Source organism: Globicephala melas, chromosome 19 (genome assembly GCF_963455315.2).
Source record: "Globicephala melas chromosome 19, mGloMel1.2, whole genome shotgun sequence".
Taxonomy (NCBI): domain Eukaryota; kingdom Metazoa; phylum Chordata; class Mammalia; order Artiodactyla; family Delphinidae; genus Globicephala; species Globicephala melas.
Window position 1 is genome coordinate 60,673,016 of NC_083332.1, and position 23,786 is coordinate 60,696,801.

At 46.2% G+C, this 23,786-nt stretch overlaps 1 protein-coding gene across 1 annotated transcript in view; it reads right to left on the reverse strand.

The window, feature by feature from the left end:
• Nucleotides 1–23,786, reverse strand: part of C19H16orf95 (chromosome 19 C16orf95 homolog) — a 521,908-nt gene that overhangs the window by 492,241 nt on the left and 5,881 nt on the right. The window contains 4 exon segments of the mRNA XM_060289339.1: nucleotides 17,610–17,820; nucleotides 20,612–20,648; nucleotides 21,533–21,561; nucleotides 21,564–21,678. Coding sequence (XP_060145322.1) covers nucleotides 17,610–17,820; nucleotides 20,612–20,648; nucleotides 21,533–21,561; nucleotides 21,564–21,678 — 392 coding nt within the window.

Below are 23,786 nucleotides of genomic sequence, written 5' to 3' on the forward strand. Positions count from 1 at the left end.
CTTGGAGACTGGGCAGAGGAGGGGCCCATGAACCACTGGCAAAGTCCTTTCCCCACCCCAAGAGCTCGACTCTAAAAAGAGACTATCTTATGGAGAGGCAAAATTTTGCAATTCTTGTGTATTCCAAAGCTGATATGGTACTCTTTTCAGGATTCAGGGCAAACAGAACAACTGACTTAAAGGTTTAGCTGGGCATGGAGGAGGAGACCAAAAGCAACAGCTAGTGCCAAGTGAGGACCAGAAAAAGAATCCTTCACATCCCCCTACCTGTCCTCACTGGGTACCCTTTAAAGTTGGCTGGAGCCCCTGCCTACATCTAGTGAACTCACAGGAAGGAACAGGTGATGGGGGAGTAAAAGGTAGGAGAGAAAATGGAGGATACTTAATATCTGAGGCCAATTCTATGTCTGGTTCTCACACTTATCTTCAGCCACTTATCCCTCTTTTACAGACAAGGAAACTAAGGCTCAGAAAAGGTTAAACGGTTTGTCCAAGGTCATTCGGCAACCAAGCTGGCAAGAAATGTCTGTGTTCCTGACTCCTAAATCAAGCTCCTTTCTAATAGGTCTCTTAAATTGAATGTTTATATTGAGAGAAAAATCAAAGTACAAATGGCATTTTGTGGGATGGCAACTGCACAAATCAATGTATTCCAATTAATTTGGAAAATCTTCTTGGGAGAAAGCAAACATTGTATTGAATGAGGGGAGGCAGTGAAACTGGTGGTCAGGGCAAGAATCATTTTCCAGATATAGGATCTTAAGGAATGGAATGAATGGTTTGCAGCTATTTATTTATTTATTTTAATGAGCCAGCAGAACTCAAGAAAGCACCCATTCATTCAAAAGCATTTAATAAGCATCTACTGCGTACCAGGCCTTGTGGTAAAGGGGACAGAGAGAGAGACAGGGTCATCGCACTTAGTCCCTAACACAATCATCTGTTATTCCTCTTTATACATGAGGAAACCAGGGCTCAGAGAGGCTAAGGAATCTGGCCAACTGGGATGTAAAGCCAGGTGTGTATGATCCCAAAGTCTACAGTCAGGGTACTACCCATATATCACCCCTTAGAGATGAGGACATCAAGTCCTCATCGCTGTGACTACATGGACACAGACTATACCTGATATTATTCTCAATGTTGGCCTAGATTCAGAAAAAACACACTCTATCTGCCGATCCAAGTTAAGTAGGAAACTAGTGACATGCTGTCTACAAGAAATAAACTTTAAATATAAAGACATGGACATATCTGAAGTAAAAGGATGGTCTGGCAATGATAGAGTAATAAGCACCAGATTTATCCTCCTACCTTATACACAAAAGAGAAAAACTATGCAAGCAATCTCAGTTCAAGAGAGTCATGCCTGGGAGAATGAAAACAGAGGTGAGTCTCATGAGAGAACACACATGGCAACAGAGACAGAGAATGCCCTCACTGAGACCATCAGTAGATGCAATACAGCTGAGGAAAGGATCCCTGAAGCTAGGTCAATAGAAATTATCCAAACTGTAAAACAAAGAGGAAGGAAGAGAGAAAGGAGCAGGAAGAGAAGGGGGAGAAAGGGAGAAAGAAAAAGAGAGGGAGGAAGAGGGTGATGACAATGAGGGGCTTTAAATACACTTGGGACAAGATAAATAATCTAATATACATGTAACTGAAATCCCAGAGGGAAAAAGAGAGACGTGATGGTGTAGAAGATATATCTGAAGAAGTAATGGCTGAGAATTTTACAAAAGTAATAAAATATATTGTCACAAATCCAAAAAGATCACAGGACTCCTAGCAGGATTATTAAAAATAAATAAATAAAAACAGACACATCGTATTCAAAATACTGAAAGACAAAGAGAAAATCTTAAAGGCAGGCCAGAGAAATTAAGGAATTAAGGAAATGTAAGAATGACAGCAAACTTCTCATCAGAAACTATACAACACAGAGAACAGTGAAGTGGCATCATAAAAGTGCTGAGAAAAAAAATAACTGTCAACACAGAATTCTACCCCCAGGAAAAAGTACCTTTCATAATTGAAAGCAAAATTTAAAATTTTTTCAGAAAAAGAAAATCTGAGATAATGAATTATCAGCAGATTTGTGCTACAAGACACTAAAGTTCAGTTTTTCAGGTGGAAGGAATATGAAACAAGACAGAATCATAGATCTACAGAGAGAAATGAAGAGCTCTGGAAACTGTATAAATGAAGGTAAATATAAAAGACCTTTTCAGTAACTTTTTAAGATTGTTTAAAGCAAAAATAGAAGCAAAGGATTGTGGACTTATAGCCTATGTAAAGGTAACAGGTGATAAGAATAGCACAAAAGATGGGAGAAATTGGGAGTAAACTGTTACAAAGTTCTCACACCAGACAGGAAGTGATATATTATTTGAAAGTAGCCTGTGAAAAGTTAAAGATGTATACTCTAAACCCTAGGACAGCCAACAAAATATCATTAACTGTTTAACGATATAAAAACAATGTATTGTAGAGTTCATAGCATCTGTAGAATAAAATGTATGAGAAAAATAACACCACGGTTGGGGTTGCAGGAAATTTTTACTCACATCTCTTTGACCAAACCAACCACATCTGTAAAATGAGGACACTGCCCACCTCACAGGGTTATGAAGAGACCTAAATGAGATCACATGTGTGCAGTATGGAGCCCAGCCCTGACATGTAGTAAGTGTTGAATGAATGCGTGAATGTTCAGTAGCATACATCCCATTCATTACACGACAGAGTTAGGATTTCTGCCAAAGCAGAGACCCCCAAAAAGCTGAATGTAGACTTCCTACTTGGGGCTCACAAGGAAGTGGGTTAACTGCCAACCAGCTCTGTGTCTTCAAGTCCTGGTCTGTAATATAATCTATAATCAATTCCACCTCCAGAAACTCCCCACCGCCCAGGAGCTTGTAAGTGAGGCAGACAGAGTTTAGTCAGTAATGGCAGTCAGGAAAAATAAACTTACCTAGAGAAAGGAACAGAGAGAACCACAAACAGCTTATGCTGAGAAAAGGAATTCTGTAATCCCCCCAACATCTGTAACGCACATTTACCTTGTGATGGGCATCGGCACTTCTGTGTCTGACCTTGGGAAGACCCTAAGAAGTCTGGCTGGTTTGAAGATGAATGTATAAACCACACACAAACTCTACAGCAAACCAGCCAAAACATTCTCCAATCTGCCCTTGACATGTAAATATTACTATGAATCTAATATTAGATAATACTGCTGTGAATCTAATAAATCCCTAATGGAATAACAATTTGCATTAGGTTTTGGGTCCAAATCCTAGGCTAAGAGCAGCAAGTAAAGCCTACAGAATGATCTCTAAATGGGATGTTGGTCAAAGGAATGACCCATTTTCCATTTTGCATGGGAGAAACGTGACTCAACTTAGAAGGGGGAACTGCTTGAGGAAAGGAGGTGATGTGAAAGCCCAGGGCATGTCTGGGTGGAGCCAGCATATCTTTGAGGCTGACATATTGGATGTTCCATGCCCCGTAGGCTATCTTCCCAGCCCACCATTCTGCACCATTCTTCTGCAGCAGCCAGCTGTGCACAGATGCAGTCCAGCAGTAGTGTACTTCACTGCACTGTGCGTGCCTTGCTTTCTGCCCAGCTTCTCTGCCTACTGCCTCCAGAAGCCCGTCCTGTCATGGAAGAGCCAAAGACATATCACCCTGTGGGACTGCCCTCCACCAACGAGAGATCAGAGCCAGTGGGTAAACACTCACCCCTTCGGGCTCAGTGAACAATTGCTAGGCTCATTCTACATACTTCCTCGGAAATCCCCGACAGAATCAAGCCCAATCGCCCACTGCATGGGTTAGCAGCAGCCCTGACTGGGCTCAAAACCGCCTCACGCCTCTTCCCCCAAAGAATCGGTTTGCTCAATGACCAACTTAACTTTCAGAATTTACCAAATTTAACAATTTACCAAAATTTTGTTTATTTATTTATAACATTTAAAGTGATTTGTGTTGGGTGGAACAGTGTTAATACATTTTGAAGATTCTGCAAAGCTTTAGGTAACTAATTTTTATTTTGTCTTCATGATAGCATTTTAAGGAACGTGCAGCTGCAACTCTCCAGCAAGAGGGAGAAGGTAACCAGGAGACGAGCACACAGAACAGCCTGGGCTGATGATCCCAGGCGGGCAGTAGGAGACAGAGTGAGGTGGTGGGGAGGAGGCTGCCCCAAACGCTACATCCTGGCCCCACCATCTTCCTCAACCCTAACGATCCTTCCAGGTTGGGAGCCTGCGCTCTGGGCGGCTGCCGGGTTTAAGTATCAGCAACAATTCCTGAAAGCTGTGCAGCCTTGGGCAAATAACTTCAGTTTCCATAAGCTCCTCGATAAAAGGGGGAAACTTCCCAACCCTCCACCCCACCCCCACCCCCCCACCCGGCCAGAGGACTTCAGAGGGGGTGAGATAAGACGGCATGTGTTCAGCCCACAGTGCAGCAAAAGTATGATAAACAAGGGATGCTTTAATCATTGCTCTGGCCACAAATATTGCCTAAGGAGCTCCTGCAATTCTGAAGACGTAGCTGGAAGATACAAGATTCCTCTTGGCTACAGATGTGGTCACTTTTTAAGAGACACTGATTCGTGTACGAACCTTCCTGCACCACCTCTTCCCCAAGCCCTGGGCCAAGCACTGAGAACATCGCACACAATACTGCCCTCCAGAGGCTTCCAGGCGGGACACAGCAGGGAGAGGGGCACAGGGAAGAGGAGCAGCATCCACAAGAAAGGGACTCTGAAAGGGAGAAGCGCAGGTAGGGAGGGCTCTCCTGGCAGACAGAGTGAGAGGAGCAAAGTAAAGGAAGCTGGAAATAAAAACTAGGGGACCAGTCTGGCTGGGGTGGGGGCCGGAAAAGCCTGTGGCAGATGGGGTTTCACAGGTCGTAGGTCTCAGATGACTGAGGACTTTACCTACCAATAGAAAAAAAATCTATTCTTGCAATCAATGAAAGACTTCCTTTAGGGGGATGGAAATTTTTCCTTTGAAACTCCAAATTTTAATTTGCATCACTGGCACAGATATACATTACCCATTTAAGGAAACAGTTTCTGAACTCCTGAATCCTGCAGAAATTCTCCTGGGTATGTAGATCTTGGTTCTCCCTATTTGTCACCTCTGTGAAATTGCACTCAATCCTGCTCTAGCCCCAAATGCCTCTGAATAAATCTCACAGAATGCTGTGGTTGCCAGAACCCAATACGGATTACTTGATCTGGTGAACACTAACAAATTAGGAGAAGGGTGTGACCTGTGGCATGAGACAGTGAACCTCTGAGTGGACAGCACTTGGCAAACCCCTGCCTTGCTGAAAAACAGTGACTCCTCTAAAAGGAAACTTACAGAGACTTCCCTGGTGGTGCAGTGGTTAAGAATCTGCCTGCCAATGCAGGGGACACGGGTTCAAGCCCTGGTCCGGGAAGATCCCACATGCTGCGGAGCAACTAAGCCCGTGCAACACAACTACTGAGCCTGCGCTCTAGAGCCCATGAGCCACAACTACTGAGCCCGCATGCCACAACTACTGAAGCCCATGTGCCTAGAGCCTGTGCTCCACAACAAGAGAAGCCACCACAATGAGAAGCCAGCGCACTGCAACAAAGAGTAGCCCCTGCTTGCCCCAACTAGAGAAAGCCCGTGTGCAGCAACAAAGACCCAACACAGCCAAAAACTAATTAATTAATTAATTTTTTTTTAAAAAAAGGAAACTTACAGCTGCGGGAGCGAGAAAAAGTCCCTTATCTTAGTTTTGTCACCTGTAAAATGGGAATGACAACTGTGACCTACCTCAGAGCTGTTCTAAGGAATAAGTGCAATATTCATGTGGCACAGTTAATATAGTGTCTGCGACATATGAAGAATTCAATAAATGGTACCTAGCTATGTTTACATCATCATCATCACCATCACCACTATGACCACCCTATAGCTAAGTGTGCCTAGATGGTAGCAACACCCCACTCCATAATCCAACATTCAAACATAGATTCCCCTCCTGGACATGGGGGTAGAATGCTCAAATGCGAAACATTCTGGGACTGAAGGCAGATACTCAGCATGCATCATCACCCCTCTCTACTCCCATTCCTGCAACAGACATTGCTAGTTGATCACAGAACTCAGATGCAGTCTCCTCCTCATTCTTGACACACCACTCAGACCCACCAACAGATCAGAATTGGCCCAGGAGATGAAATATATCTACCCACTGAGACGTCCATGCCACTAGAGGCAATGGGCTTAAATTGTAAGAAGTAATTGGGCTGCCATCTGTTAAGGGACAGGCTGAATGGATTCCTGATTAGCCAGCAGAACTTTAGCTCAGGGTCCAAGGTTTTAAAAGCAAATCCAGGTTCACTCAAAAAGTATGAGAAATGCAGTAAGATATCCGGAATTGAGTCCCAGGACATTAATGGGAAAGTTGGTGAAATTTGAATACCATCTACAGTTTACTTAAGAGCAATGTTCCTTAGTTTTGGCAAATCTAAAGTTATTACAAAATTAAAACTTTATTTAAAAATTAGTCTGACTGACACAGGAATAGCCAGGACCTGGAACCCAGCTAGCTGCTTCACCTGGAAGACAAGGTGACCAAAGCTTCAATCCCCAGAGCTAACCTGGAATAAACATGTCATGTAACCATGACAACCGTAAGTGCCCGATTTTCTAGGATCTTCCCAATTTCCAATATTCAGATATGATACCGACTAACACTGATAGGTATAAACCTTCCTGTATAATTTTTGGTTTCCCTTCATGGAATACTCTTCAAAACAAACAATTTATTTGACTATCCTTTAAGATTTTTTTCTCATAAATTCATACATCTGAGAAAAAAATTTTGTCAGTCTGTAGGTCTCAATTTTTCTTTGTTTGATAACATGATCACAGTCTATAGAACCTCAGTGCCTTCAAGCTCTGAGGCTCTGTCCCTTCACATCTGTTCCATTCACTACTCACCCCTTTGGAAGGAGACATCCCTGGGTTGAACCCACACTCACTCAGTGACCAGCTGTGTGACCTTGGGCAAATCACTATACCTCTCTGAGCGCCTCCATTACCTCACCTGTTAAAGGAAGGCTGGATTAAGACCATGCATGCAAAAAGCCTGTGGAACAGGTAGAGGTGGGAAACAGTGAATAGTAGCTATCACCATTGTTGGCACTCAGAAAATATCAGTTCACTTCCCTTCCTCTTTCCCACCACAGAAAAGCAAAACGTTCTGATGTAATCATTAGTAATTGCAGCAAAGAAGGCTGTCTAGCTCATTTCATAGAAGCATCTTCTCACATCCTACATTCCTGAGCACATTCATGATCATCTTCCCACCTGATAGGTGGGTATTAACTGAGTGAACATCTCCAACTCTTACTAGATCCAAGATACTTTCCTGCAGGAAGAATCAACCAAGTAGATGGCCAAGGCTGCAGTCATAAAGGCTCTACAGGAGCAGAAGGATCTTCAGCCAGGTTCACTCAAGTGGCTTTTGAGGCTGAGGTTCCTTACCATGTGGCCTCTCCATAGGGGTGCTCAGGACATGGCCGCCAGCTTCCACAAAGGAAAGGATCCAAGAGAGAAGGGGAGAGGGCAGGGAGAGAGACAGAGAGACAGACAGAAAGACAGAGAGACAAAGAGACAGAGAGATGGAGGAAGAAGGGCAGTGGTGGTGGGGGGGATTCACAAGAATGTGAATTCCAGGAGGTGGAACCACTGGGCATCATGGAGGCTGGCTGTCACGACCTGAGGTTTGTTCCCAAGGACAACGTCTGGGAGCACAGATGGGGGTGCCTATGTCATCCTCCGGGGCATGGTCAAGTGGCTGCCATCCATTAGGACCGAAAGCAATCCTGAAAAGAATGAGAAGGCTGCGACTTGACAGTAAATGGGAAAGGTTGACACTGCTTCTCACTAGCTGCAACACAACTGGCAGGCGTATACCTCAGGCATTAACACCTCCCTTGAGCGAGGGTAATTATTTCAGCACATTAGCAGGCTCGGCCTCATATGCATTTCAGAAACTCAACCAAGAATCAAAGCCAACAGGTCACCCCTGCAGGTCGTTTTCAGATGGTCTTAAATTTTATTTAAGAAGGAAGAATTTGGGATTGCATAAACAGGGGCCACCTGTGCCCAACCCACCGGGTCATAATCAGCTTCTCTCTCACCTGGGAGTACAGAAACCAGAGAGAAGCTTGAAAACCCCAAGCAAACTTTGGAGTGCTTTGAGGAGAGTGGGAAGGAAAGCAGCTATTTTAATAGGAAAATAAATGAAGTGATAATCTTTTTGTTTTTAATCTTTTCACTGTGTCCAGAGGTAGGAAATTACAACCTGTGGCTTCCTCTCAGGCGAGCCCTTGGAAGCCAGGCCCTCAGGGATCTAGAAGTCACAACAACTCAAGTAGCAAGGAGCAGTTCCAGGGGTCCAGCCTGGTGAGGCTCCTGCACATTTCACATCTGTGCTCTGAGAGGGAACAGAACCAGAGCACTCTACCTCAGTTTCCTCCTGTGTAAAGTGGGGTGAAAATTGTCTATTTCAGAGTACATTTTTATTATTATTGATCATGGCTGTAACTTGGCTACATGTATTGAAGGTTTGCTTGCTCTAGGCCAGGCATTGGGCTAAACCTGTCACCAACACAGCCTCACTTGGCAAGTGAAGAAAAGGGAACTCAGAAAGGTGAAATCACTGGCCTCACCCACTGGCTGGCTGGACACACACACTGACCCCAGGACTGGTGGAATAGAGCAGGCCTCAGCCTGTGATGGGTGGATGGGTGGATTGATGAACGAACGGATTAGCAAATGAATAGAGGAATAGGCCCACTGTACTGGTTGTGACAAGTCCAACTCCTTCCCTTAGAAGAAGTATTGGAAATTTCCATGTGTTTGCTTTCTGCAGTCTGTGAAAATGTTCCACAGGAGAACAAGCTTTGGCTGTGAAATACTTCATCTTTTCCCGAGGAAAAGCAGCACCTCTTTTCTCTTTCTTGTAAGTGAGGTAAACCAGTTTACATGGCCCCAACAGATCTAGCACCTTAAGGGTCAGGAGCTGGGGACTTCACCCAAACACATACAACATTAAAGTTCCCCTGAAGTTAATGTTACCACTGTTTTGTGCCCGTGAATAAAGCATTAAACAAATATTGAGCCTGACACACCTCATTACCCAAGGTCGTTAAGCGGCTCAGGAACACCGCAAGCTACATTTGAAGCCAATTAAGAGGCCTCACACTAGGCGCTGGAACCACACGAGTGGCTGGCACATCCCCCAGCACATAGTAGGCACCTCGTAAAACACAGAGAGCAAGTCAACAGGATCCCCCTGCCCTGGAGATTAGCTGATTCCATCAACATGCTCTGTCTCGGATCCCAGCCCACAGGTCCCCAAGGCTGCATGAGACACAAACCACAGCACTCAGAGTTAAGAACAGCTGTGAGCACAAAAAGCAAATGATCTACACCAATGATAAATACCAATGATTCAGGTTTTGTTTTCAATTATTTTTTTATTGTGGTAAAATGCACAAAATTTACCACCTTTGCCACCTTTAAGTATATACTTCAGTGGTATTAAATACATGCGTAATGTGATATTATCACCACCATCTATATCAAGAACACTTTCAACTTCACCAGCTGAAACTATGTGAGGACCCTTGAGATTCCATATGAAATTTAGGATGTGTTTTTCCATTTCTGCAGAAGACATCATTGGCATTTTGATAGGGGTTATGTTGAATCTGTAGATCACTTTGGGTAGTATTGACATCTATACTGAATATGAAGCCTTCCAATCCATGAACATGGGATATCTTTTCAATTACTTGTGTCTTCTTCTTTCACCAATGGCTTTAGTTTTCAGTATACATGTCTTTCACCTCCTTGGTTAGCTTTATTCCTAAATATTTTATTTTTTGATGGTACTGTAAATGGAATTGTTTTATTACTTTCGTTTGGGGATTGTTCATAGTTAGTGTACAGAAATGCAAGTGATTTTTGTGTATTGACTTTGCATCCTGCTACTTTGCTGAGATCATTTATTAATTCTAACAATTCTGTGAAATCTTTAGGATTTCCTACATATAAGATCATATGATCTGTGAAGAGAGATCATTTTAATTCTTCCTTTCCAATTTGAATGGCTTTTGTTTCTCTTTCTTGCCTAGTTGCTCTGGCTACCACTTCCAGTACATGTTGAATAAAGTGGTGAAAGCGGGCATCCTTGCCTTGCTCCTGATCTTAGAGAAAAAGCTTTCAATCTTTCACCACTGAGTATGGTGTTAGCTGTGGGGTTTTTATATATGGATTTTACTATGTTGAGATAGTTTCCTTCTATTCCTCATTTGTTGAGCATTTTTATCATGACAGTTGTTTTTATTTAACAAATAATTCCTTGGCACTTATCTGTCAGGAACTGTTTAAACTGCTTTATAATTATTAATTCATTTAATGGCCACAGCACCTTATGAGGTAGAACTATTGTTATCTCCATTTTATAGATGAGGAAACCAAGGCACAGACCAAACACACAGTAAGCTGTAGAACTAGGATTCAAACCAGACCACCCAGCTCAGAGTCCATGTTTGAAATGACCAGGAACCAGAAGAGAGGTCAGCAGGTTGAATATTTATCATATCACAGACACTTTAAACTTACCACATTACCTAATCCTTCCCCAAACTGTATGATGTAGATATCTGTAAACCCATCTTACCCCTGGGAAACTGAGGTACAGACACTTAGGAAACTTGCCCAGGGCCACACTATTAGTGAGAGATAAAGGCTGGGTTTGAATTTAGTATGTTTAGACTATGGAGCCACAGAGCACCCTGACAACTCCTCAGTGGTGGGAGTGGCGAGGAGGAGGTCCTCCAAGGTTCTGCACCAGAAGAACACAGACTGTGGGATCCCGAAGCTGGCCCTCCTAGGCTGTAGAGAGCCTCTAGTACATGATCACTGATGGCAGAAAGATGACCCGGAGACAAGACTTGGGGGAGGGGGGAGGAGAAAGGTGGGTAAGAGGGAGGCAGGAGAAGGAAGGAGAGGAAATGAGGAAATGGGAGAGGAGAAGAGGGAGGAAGTGGTGGCTGGGGGGTGGTGGTGGTAATGACACCAGAACCCATTTTTATTGCTATAGCACATGTTCAATCATGTAGGAATACCTAAGTATCATTTTAGTGACCAGATCACAGTCTTTCTGCATGGTGTGTATTCTCAACTTTCTGCCATCCAAAAATCCCAGTGGTAGAGAACGTCCCGTTTGCTGGTGCCCTGGATGACCCGGAACATGCAGGTGGCAGGACCCACTGCAGCCAGCCCCCCTTCTGCTTCAGTCTCCATCCTCCCCACCCACACCCACACCCACTCCCCAGGTGATTGCATCCAGCCGCAGGGCTCCAAAACAAGCCAGCTGGGAACTCGGATTTACACCTCTAGCCCAGACCTCACCCTTCCACGCAGACTCGGTTCTAACAGCCACGCCAACACCTCCACGTGGCTCCTCTGCAGTGCCCACCACTCCCACTCCTTCCCCCCTGCTCTCCCACCCCAGCCAATCCACCAGTATCTCAGGCTCGTTCCCACCATCCCAGGTCGCAAGGCCACCTCTCCTCAGCCAGTTCTCAGTATGGCCACCAGAGGGAGCGAGTTAGTATCCAACCTGGGGCCACTCAGTCAAGGAGCTTCCAAAGGGTTTTCCTAAGTCAGAATAAACCCTAAGTCCCTCCCATGATGCCAAGGCCTCGGGACTGGACCTGAGTTGACCTCCAGACCTCCATTCCTGACCACAGTCCACTTCATTCTCCACTCTAGCCACAGTGGGCTCCTGAACTTCTTCACACTCCCTGCATGTCCACCCTCAGAGCCTTCGCACCTGCCACTCCTCTGGCACTCTGTCCTCACACTCGCCCCATTCAATCCTCTGCCCAGGGTCTCTTCTTCAGAGAGGCCCCCAACCCAATCACCACCCGTCCTTTTTCTGCTTCGCCTTTCTTCCTAGCACTGTCACCACCTGACCATCTCTTTGCTTACATATATTTTATTGTCTTTCACTTTCTGTCGAGTCAGACCTGCTTGAGAAGAAAGCAATGTCTACGAAATGGCACATCTCGGTCCCCAATTTTGTCCACTGATGACAACTGGAGGCCCATGAGGGTTGGGGCATTGCCGTCCCAGCTCATAAATGTTAGTGACTCAGGGACCCACACAAGTCAGCATGTGCTGAGTTTTATGCCTGGCTAACTTTCCATGCTTCACACATGCCCTTGGCCATGACCTCAGCCCCCATTACTGGTGCAAGTCCAAGGACATTCCAGTTAAAGATGCCTCGCTCTTTTGTCTTGTTTTGTTTTGTTTTTAGTATGTTGACTGGCATTGTCAGCTGTCCTCAGCTGGAACCACACGGGATGACAAAGGCTATGGACAGACCACTTCCAGCAGAGGCAGTGCAAACACCCGCAAACTTGTAAGGAGCTGCTCACGGCTCAATTAAACAATGCCAATTAAAATGACACAGCAACAGCATGCTTTACCTCTCAGGCTGGCAGAGATTCAAAAGAGGAGGAATGCCTGGTGCAGGTATGGGGAAGGGAGGCCCTTTCACTGCTGTGTGGTAGGGTTGCATCATAGAGGCACTCTGAGAAACATCAATACACCTGTGTCACAGAAATAGCAGGCAGGAGTCACCGCACAACCAGCACTCATGGCACTGCCCTGCGTGCACAGGTCTCTTCAGACACACGTCTACAGTACACACTCCCAAACATATCTGACAATGGAACCCTCTAAGAGCACCAAACATAGTGAATGTTCCGTGGAATGCATTTTGGAAAGAATTGCTATCTGCAAAACTTGCAGCAATAGTGAAGCTGAGATATAGGCTAGGAAGGTATCAGCAGTTAAAAGAAACAGGGTTATGGGAGAGATCCTGGTTCTGTGTGGTCTTGTGTGGTCCCTTGTAGTCCCATGTGACGCCATGTGGCCATGGGTGGTCCTGTGCAGCCACAAAAGACCCTCTCTGAGACAACAGTTTCCCCTTTTTCAAAAACAGGATAACAATAATTATCTCAGCTTCCAAGAATTAAATGTGAGAATTGTAAGAATTAAATGAGGTCCCAGGAGTAAAAGTATATAATTTAGTACTTTTAAAATCTGTATATCACATGTTTCTCTATTCTCAAAATTTTCCAAAGCAAACTGTACTGTTTTTTAAATTAAACTTTTGAGATATTTGTAGATTTACATGAAAGAGAGATCCCATGTCACCCTTCAGTTTGCCCCAACTATAGTCTTGCAAAACTATAATACAATCTCAAAGCAGAACATTGATAAAGTCAAGAGAGAGGATATTTCTTTCACCTCGAGGATGCTTCATGTTGCTCTTGTATAGTCACACCCACATCCCTCCCACCTCACCCTCTCCTGAATCCCTGGTAACCACTACTTTGTTCTCTATTTCTATAATTTTATCACTTCAGGAATGTTATACGGGACAACTGGATATCCACATGCAAAAGAATGAACCCCGACCCCTACCTTCACACCATATACAAAAATTAACTCAAAATACGTCAAAAACCTAAATGTCAGAGCTAAACTATAAATCTTTAGGGAGAAAACATGAGTAAATCTTTGTGACCTTGGATTAGGCAATGATTTCTTAGATATGACCATATATCCTAAAGCACAAGCAACCTAAGAAATAATTGAAAATTGGATTTCACCAAAATTAAAACCTTTTGGACTTCAAAGGATATCATCAAGCAAGTGAAAAGGCAACCAGCAGAAGAGGAGAAAATATTTGCAGAAGATCTATCTGATAAAGATCTAATATCTAAAATATATACAGAACACAAACTCAACAGTGACGCAAAGAAAGAGATAACCAATCAAAATATACGCAATTGGTTTGAACAGACATTTCTCCAAAGAAGCTATACAAATGGCCAATAAGCACATGAAAATACGTTCAGCGTCATTAGCCATTAGGGAAATGCAAATCAAAATCACAATGAAAGGGCTTCCCTGGTGGCGCAGTGGTTGGGAGTCCACCTGCCGATGTGGGGGACGCGGGTTCGTGCCCTGGTCCGGGAGGATCCCACCTGCCGCGGAGCGGCTGGGCCCGTGAGCCATGGCCGCTGAGCCTGCGCGTCCGGAGCCTGTGCTCCGCAACGGGAGACGTCACGGCAGTGAGAGGTCCACGTACCGCAAAAAAAAAAAATCACAATGAGATACCATTTCACACCCACAAGGATGGCTAAAATCAAAACAACGTATAATAACAAGTGTTGGCAAGGACACAGAGAAACCAGAAAGTTTATACCTTGCTGGTGGGAATATGAAATACAAAATGGTGTACAGTTTTCCACCATGAAAAATTGAGGCAGCTCTTCAAAACATTAAAGAGAGTTACCTATGGCTCAGCACTCCTAGGGACATACCCGAGAGGAATGAAAACATGTTGACACAAAAATCTGTAAACAAATGTTCACAGCAGCATTATTCATAATAGCCAAAAAAGTAGAAACAAAACAATGTCCACCAACTGATGAATGGATAAACAAGATGTGGCATGTCCCTAAACTACAATATTATTCAGCCATAAAAAGGAATGAAGCAGACTTCCTGGGTGGTCCAGTGGTTAAAACTCTGCGCTTCCACTGCAGGGGGCGTTGGTTCAATCCCTGGTCGGGAAACTAAGATCCCACATGCCGCAACGCAGCCAAAAACAAAAAGGAATAATGAAGCACTGACACATGCTACAATGTGGGTGAGCCTTGAAAACATTATGCCAAACAAAAGAAAGCCAGACACAAAGGACACATATTATATGATTTCATTTATATGAAATGTCCAGAGTCGGAAAAGTGAGAAAGTAGGTTACTGGTTTCCAGGGGTGGGGAGAGAAGGGAAGGGGGAGTGAGTGCTTAATAGGTATAGGGTTTCTTTTGGGGGCAAAAAAGGTCTGGAATTAGATAGTAGTGATGATTGCACAACCTTGTAAATACAGCAAAACCCACTAAATCATACACAGTAAAAAGGTGCATTTTATGGTATGTGAATGATATTTCAGTTTTTAAAAATTCAAATTACATGCAATTTTATGTTACTTAAAGTGAGACCCACATGAAACAGGTGCTAAAACCACTTCAGGATCCTCGTCCAGAGGATCTGCTGTCCTTGCAAAGGGAAGAGAGACTCAGTGATGGGCCCCCTCCCACAGGGGCACAAAGGTGAAGAACAAGTCCCACCTTCACAAAGGAAAATCACAGGTTATCATCTTTAAAGTAGCCACTTTAAGAGTTTCACAAGTAACATTTATTGACTGTATTCATAATGGAATCCCACCCGCATTCACACAACTCCACTACAACTAAGAATCACCTGATGATAAATAATTTGGATTGACTCTTGGATGTGAATTATATGATCTGAGAAAACGGTGGCTATTACAGACTCTTCCTGATGTGATGGCTTTCGTTAAAGACCTTGAGTATGACTAACATTTGTGTTGATGTTCTTGACAGTAGCTGTTGATTCCAACTTCAAACCTAAACCAACTGGCTAGAAAGCAAAGAGAAAGGCAATTACTAGGAACTGCCCCCCAAACTGAAACCACATTGCCCTTGCAGGGCCTGTTTGGGGAACCTCCGAGGGGTGGAGGGTGAAGGAAACCCCACCACAGAGCGGGATGTACGCTTGGTCCCTGAGGAGCCCAGGCAGAAAACAGGGTGCAGCCTTGGCTGGCTCACTTTCCAGCTGTGGGACCTGAGGCGACGCACTCAACCCCCAGAGTCCACTCTCCCTTCTGGAACTCCGAGGAGAATCCCAGCTTTGCAGAACTGTGGAAGGAATCAAATAAAACGAAGGCTACGGCAAGTCCAGCCACAAAGGCAAGTGCTTGACTCATCACTACTCTTCAGGGCTCCCTGTCGGGCAGTTCAGAGCTCACCTGATCTCCTGAGGTCTCTGAAGTTCTAGCAAGTCTCTGCCAGGCCAGCAGATGGGCCAACAGCCTCTCCTGAGATAGGCTGGGTGTGTGCTTTGGGGGATCTCACAGGGCACCCCACATACACCTCAGGCAGGTAAGATATTTCTCCTAAACAGGTGATTGGTGCCTGACCTCTGCCCTAAGATCCTGGCTCTGAAGCAAACACATCTTATAAAAGCATTAGCAATTTTCCTTTGGCCCACCTGGACCAACTACTTAACACAGACCATCTACAGACAAGTTTCTTTCTTTGCTCTTCCCAGAGTGGGAACCAGGGAGTCCAACTAAATTTGACATCGAGATGGCAAACACAGACAGAAAGATGAAACTTAAAAAAAAAAAAAAAGAAGGAAATCTCACAATGCTGCCCCACTAAGGTTCACAGATCACGCAAAGCTGACGGACCCCCGCCCGGCCCCTTCCTGGGGGCACTCGCCCTAGAGAAGTTGCAACCCAGGTCCATATAGGCACTTGTACGCAGATGTGCATCACAACATCATATGTGACCGCAGGGAGTGCCCAATACTAGGAGAGTGGACAAGCAGGATGCTGAGAGAGGAACTTCCACTTCCAGACAAGATGGTGGGACAAAGACAGGGCTACCTTCCCGTCTGAACAACTAGAAAACTGGGCAGAAGACATCTGAAACTGTTTTCAGATACTGGACACTTTCTAGCACATTCCCCTTACAACTATGTGGAGGAGACAGACAAAAAGCAAACCAGTCAATATGTGTAAATTCTAATTGTGCACAGTTACGTGTTGATGTGTACTTGCCTATTTACATACCTGTGTGTGTGTGTTTGCACGTATGTACATACAGGTGTGATAAAAGAAACAGAAAGAAGGGGGTGGATGGGGGTAATGGTTGGGGAGATGGGTAAACTGGGGCAGCGGAGTTTAGAGATGGAGGAGGAGAGCTTTTTCCAAGAAAACTAAAGCAAACAACCAGGTAAGGGGACACCCTGTCTTGAAACTGAAGTCGCCCTGGAGGCTTCCTGGGTGGTGGTGGGGGACTGAGTGGGGTTCCAGGTGAGAAACACAGGCCTGGGCAAGGACAGTGGGTCCGAGGCCAGAGAAAGGGCTTTTCAATATGGAGCCTTGATGGTTGGGGCTGGGCTGGGGGAGAGGGGAGAGGCAGCAGGTCCCCCGAGGGTGCGATGTGCTCAGACCTCAGAAGGCTGGCTAGTCGAGCTGGCTTAAAATCCACTTCCAACCCCAACACAACAGAAATCTGCAGAAACTGGAACCAATGGTCTTTTGGGGGCAGGGGAATTTGGGAACTTGGGAACAGGGAAGAGAGGAGGAAAGAAAAGTGGGTGGTCCCAAGACACCCCACCTCCCCACCATCAGCCCTGGCCCTGGCGTATCTGGATTGCTCTTCCCTTGCATTTTCTGGAAGAAGATACCTGTGTCAGGTGTGAGCAAGAGTCCAGACAATGGTAACAACATAACAGGAATCATGGCCGTGCTCATCTCTCACCCTCTGCTGAGCAACAACCAAGTTCTCCCACATCCTCAACTCAACTAAAGCCTGGGAGTGAGATGAGCCCAAGGCCACCACTGCCCCACCCGCACCTGCTCACCGGAGGGCCACGATGACACTCATTAGGGCCTGGAGGACGATCAGGAGGCTGAGGCTGAGGGGCAGGAGGGAGGCCGGGAGGCTTGCTGGCTGCCCTGGGGACAGCGGCGCAGCCTGGTGAAGGGCCTGGAGCTGCTGCCACTTGAGGAGACGGCGCCCTTCACCATCACAGATTCTCCAGCAGTTGTACCCAGAGCGCACGTCCAGGGGGACTTCTAGGTAGAGAAAGAGAGTCAGGCCTCAGCGGGGTGTGGGGACAGGATGCTCTCAAGTCTGCACCCATGAGAGAGCCCTCTGGAACCCAGGGCAAGGAAACCAGGTGTCCCAACAAGGCAGGTCACAGCCCAGGGGTGTGCCCACTGAGATGAAGAGAGCACTGCTGTTTGTTTGTTTCTAGGGTGATTGCGGGGCCTCGTGGCTGTGTTTTCGGAGTCTTTATCTTTTAGAGCTGCCTACTGAAATATTTATGAATGAAATGATATGGTAGTTAGCTGGGATATGCTCCACATTAATCTTTTTCTTTTTCATTTTTTTCATTTTTTTTTTTTTTTTTTTGGAGGTGGGGATGGAGTGGGTGAAGCACATATGAAACCACATCTACCAGGAGCTGATCATGGCTATAGATGAGAGATGGGAACTTGGGCTTTAGTGGAGTATTTGAAATTTCCCATAATAAGAAGTTAACAACAACCACATCCACAAACAGAATTCAAACATCTCCATCTCCTTGATGCTCTTTAGCTTTTTCAAGACCTGCTTTTGTCACATGTGACCCTCTTGATGTTATATCTCTTATTTACTTTATTACACAATTAATATGTTACTACTAGAAAATGTACACTCTAATTATACTAATATAAAATGCGCTCAATATAAAGTATATTTTCCTTATAAAAAATTCTACCACAAAAGCATAAAGAGGAAAAGCACATGAGCCCTCTATTTACAAGGAAAATACAAGATCAGAAACACAGATTTTCCCTTTAAAATGGAAATCAGCTGGATTTGAGGCCAAGGGAAGCATCCCATATTTTTAATCACTCTGTACAAAGCTCAGCTCAAGGAAAGAAGGATCCCTATCTTCCTGGCAGCAGTGAGACTCGCTCTCTCACTCCTGTCCTATGAACACCTTCTGGCTTGAATGGGTTTGAGGCTTGAAACATTAACATAAATCACCTGAACTATAAAACAATGGCTGGAGTAAAAATTAATACTGGTTTTTAACAACGTATCAGTGGATGCATTATTCAACAATAAACTGACTGAACTTTTAGACTTTCTTAAAGATGCAGAGTGTTCAAAGCCAAAAACAACCAATAAAAATAAGCCCATAAATCGGTGATTATAGGGTGAGAAGAGTACTTTCTCAGGTGGTTCTCGTTCTCCTGCCTGTTTTTTGTTTTTTCGTTTTTGTTTGTTTTTTGTTCTTGATGAAGTGATTTCTGGCTCTTCCACCTGAAGCTTGAGGCAACGTATTGCTACCTGTTTTGCTCATCATGCACCCCACCAAGAGCCTCTCTTTGCTGGGCCTGACCTGCCCCCTTCCCCACCCACAGGGGTTACCTGTGACTGTCAGCTGAGACAAATGATAACAGCCTTCACCTAAGCACCATCAGAGCTTTCATTTTTAAAACTGACATTAATGGAGTCCTATTGCCTGGGCTACAATGACTTCTTTTCCTACACTGCAATGTGCGTGGGAGTCCATTTCATCATCCCTAACAGTTGCGAACTCTAGGCAGCTGGTGCCACATTTCAAATGCACCCCCATTCATGTCCATCCTCCAACTGAGAGACACTTAGGTTGCTTCCAGTTTTTTGCCAAGGAAATCACTGCCGCAGACAGACGTGCGTGGAGTGTCTACACGTATTACCCAGATGTGGGCTTGTTGGATTAAAGATTGTGCACGTTATAAAATTTGATCGATACCTCCAAACCTCCCGCCAAAGGCCGTGACAATTCGTGCTCCTCCTAACTGTGCTACTTTTATAATCAAGAAAAAACTAGGTATCTTCTGCATGAAGAGGTAGGCGTGTGGGATAGTGGCTGCTCGTTTCCCAAGCACTCTCCCCCTTAGCTGAGTGCCCCTGGGCGGGCCTCTCAAATCACCTGCACATCACAGGAACCCCATGTCAGACATCCAACCTCTCGGTACCTGTCCAGTCCCTCCTTCACAGAGTCCATCAAGGGGACTCACTATGCCCTCTGGCCCCAGCACGAAAAGGGGAGGGTGTGATCTGAGCCAACAAATCGTCCACTCCTTTGCTCACATGCAATGCAGAGAGAGCACACGTGTCGGCTATCTGCAAGGGAGAGCACCTCCGCTCATTTTAGAGACAAAGAAAGTAAAGGTGCGGGTGGAGACACCACCTCCTGGTGCACCATGACTGAGCACGTGAGTACATGCATACATCATGCCGCAGATATATGGATATGCGAACACACCTTGTCATGACTACACTGCACTGTGAACATATGAACATGCGAGTATGTGCTATGCCTGTCATGAATATATGAACGTATGAATATACTGTATGATGAATGTATGCATAAATGTGGTGCCATGAACATATAACGTGTCATGAATATATGAAAGTAGGAATACATCAACATACAAACATATATACTATATCATAAATACATATTTATACACAACACATACATACACATACCATATCATGAATTATAGAAGAGTAGAGCTTAAAAAACACTTCAGATACCACCTAACCCCAGGTTGCAAATTGGTTTCTTCCTGAGAGCCAATGTTGATAACTGGTAGAGTCTGAGTCTTCTCTGGGTTCACTGGGAAAACATGGGGGATGATTAGTGATGCCTGGTGAGGGTAGGGGTGGGAGAAGTGGTGTGTGCGCCAGTCTGTGGTCTTCTTTGTGTTACACCCATCTGGGGATGACAGAAGTCTCCCCCACCCCATCATGATGTTCATGAGACCCCCGCCTTCCTTGGGGACAGGGAAGGGATGAGACATGTGAGCAATGAGTTACCTGGGATGCCTTTAAAACTCTGCTGCCTTTTCACCACCTAAGATAAAAGATAAGGATGTGGGCAAGCACTGTCAGCCCCAGCGATCCAACAAGAAGGGGTCCCAGTGATTTGGCCTGGAAACCCCCTGGAAGGGGTCCACGGCCAGCTCAGAATGCAAGTTGTGCTCTCCTTTTAAAAAGCCTCTGGGTCTTAATTCTGGGGGCAGCATGCTACTTGATGGCAGAAAACCAGCAGCTGGAATGTGGGTGAGGGCAGAAGGAAGCCTCTCGCTCCAGAAAAGCTTGCTCAGAATGCAAGGGGGAGAAGTGGCCCTGGAGCTGAGTTGGGCTGGACCTGGCTGACCATCTCCCACCACAGTTGCTGGCCTGGAACCCAGAGCTGTGGAGGTACCAGACAGAGCCAAAGAGCAAGGACAGACACTCGAGCAGTGGTCCTTCCCCAGCACCCTCCCTCCAGGCCTGCCAGGCTGGGGCTACAAGTGCAGAATGCTCAGACAGGCGGAGAGAGCTGAGGGGGAGAGGAGGCAAGGAGAGGGAGGAGGGGTGGGAAGGAAGAGGGAGGGAGGTGAGGGAGGTGGAGAAGAGGGAAGAGGGAGGAGAAGGCAGGAGAGGAGAAGGGGACAGAAGACATGGCCGGAAAGGTGACTGCTGTCACCTTTGTCACCTTTCTGATGGCACCCTCATCAGAAAGCAGTGCACCCCACCCTTCCCAACACCACCAGGACACCTGGCCTGGGCCTGCCCTGAGTACCACTTGCCTCCTGCACTCTGCTGCCCTAGGCCACAGCTTCCAGAGGGCCCCCAGACATCAATGGAGACCACTGTGGGGAAAGAACCCAGCACCCTTTCCCTCATCTCTGGGTCCCTCCTTAGCCCGCCTCTCACTTTCAGGCCTCGCTGCCATGCGAGCCTCCCTCTTACCTTCTTGTGAGACCTCAGGACCTGGGGCCCCAGTAGGGCATCACAGCCTGATCCCTAGGCAGCGGGAGGCGGCCCCCAGAGTGGTGGCATGGGCAGGGGCATGCCTTGGTGGTTTGGGGGACGTAAAACCAGACCATCTTTTGGATCTAACAGAGGAAGGGAAGAGAAGGTCCAAAGCGGGGTAGAGCCACGCCCCAGACAACCTCAGCCTCGGGGACAGGGCCCTGGAGAGCGCCTCTCCTGTGCCCCGCCCACAGCACACCCCAACAGCCCAGCTGAGGGAACAGGTCCCCATTCCATGATATTCCCAGGAGTGGCTGGCACCCTCACGACCCACCACCTGCATCTCTGCAGTGGGGCATCTGTGTGGTACTGTGGCGGGACACATGGGTGGGAGTTGGGAGGCCTGGCTCTGTCCTGAGCCTGGCAGCCTCCAGGAACAACCCTTAGGCATAACGTTTAGCCTCTCTGAGCCTCAGCATTCTCGGCTAGAGAGAGGGCTCTGCCAGAATCCTGACAACATTGGTCAGAGTCTAAAATGGATAGTCTTTGGTCCAGCAATTGCACTCCTGGGACTGTATCCCAGGAGGACACATGAGCATTTGCTCAAGAACACTCAGTACAGCACTGGCTGTAGTGACCAAATAGCCTGAATGCCTATAGTAAGGGACAATAAATAATGGACGTGGGAACAGAGGGAATGGGTGGCCTTTGGAAAGAATGAGGCAGACCTGTCTGTCCTGACACAGAATGAGCATAGAGACACGATATTAGGTGGGAAATGCAGCACCGTATGCTACCATTTACATTTTTTTAAAAGGTGGCGGTGGGGGGGGGGCTTCCCTGGTGGCGCAGTCGTTGAGAATCTGCCTGCCAATGCAGGGGATACGGGTTTGAGCCCCGGTCTGGGAAGATCCCACGTGCCGCAAAGCAACTAAGCCCGTGCACTACAACTACTGAGCCTGCGCTCTAGAGCCCACGAGCCACAACTACTGAAGCCCACGTGCCACAACTACTGAAACCGGCGCGCCTAGAGCCCGTGCTCCGCAACAAGAGAAGCCACCGCAATGATAAGCCCGTGCACCGCAAGAAAGGGTAGCCCCTGCTCGCCGCAACTAGAGAAAGCACGTGTGCAGCAACAAAGACCCAATGCAGCCAAAAATAAATGAATAAAATATAAATAAATTAAAAAGAAACCAATTTTGCTCATGGGGCAAAGCGGCCAGGCCCCAGGGATCAGCCAGTCCCACTTTGCCAGCAAAGAGTCTTGGTTGTGGGGTTGCGGGGGAGAGTCAACCAGGGCTTCTGAGAATGTTTTATACCTGAGAAGAAAGAGAGAGTGGGAGAGTAAGCCTTTGGAAGACTCCGAAAGACTCACTTTCTGCCATGTGTAACACAGTGTAAAACAGACCCGTGGCCACCATCTAAAAACACTAGAAATGACAGCACAAACACTCTGAGTGGAAGGATGAAGAGAATCTGGGTCCCTGAAGACATCATAAAGCCAAAAAACCAATCCTAGAAGAACCCTCTCTCTACCAAAGACCCTGGTTGAACCCACTGTGGGTCAGTTTTCTGTTTCTTGCACCTAACACTTCCCTGCTGATGGAACAGGAGCCTGAGGAGCAAGCGGAAAGGGGACTGGATATCCAGGCAGGGGCAAGGTCAAGAAGGACCCCAAGAGTTGTGTCAGGGAGTTTGGTCCATATTCTGAGGGAAATGGGTCTCCACGGGGTAGTGACAGGACCAGATATATGGTTTTAAAAGCTCACCAGCTACAGATCAGAAAATGGACAGTCAGAGTTAGAAAGGATGTAGGCAAGGAGACCAGCTGGGAGGCTGGGCAGTCACCCTGGTGAGATGTGCTGGGCACCTTGACTTCTATATTCCTTCCACCCTTACCCCTGACACCCAGCAACAAAACTCAGTGGGGAGAGTGCTGGAATCCGAGCCAGAGACCTAGATTCTAATCCCTGATCTGCTATGGACTGAGTGGGTGATCTTGGACAAGCCCCCGTCCCTCTCTGGACCTCAGTTTGCCCATCTGCTAAAGGGAGATGATAATACTTACTCTGCCCAACTTTCAAATGATACAATGACCAACAGGAGGGACTGAGGCTATCACCTCTGCCTAGAACAATATGACTTAGTCATCTTGATACACTGACCCCTTTGAGAGTCTATTAAAAAACAAGAAACGAGAGATTCCACATTCTACAATCACTACAGAGTCTACTGATATTAAAAGGGCAAT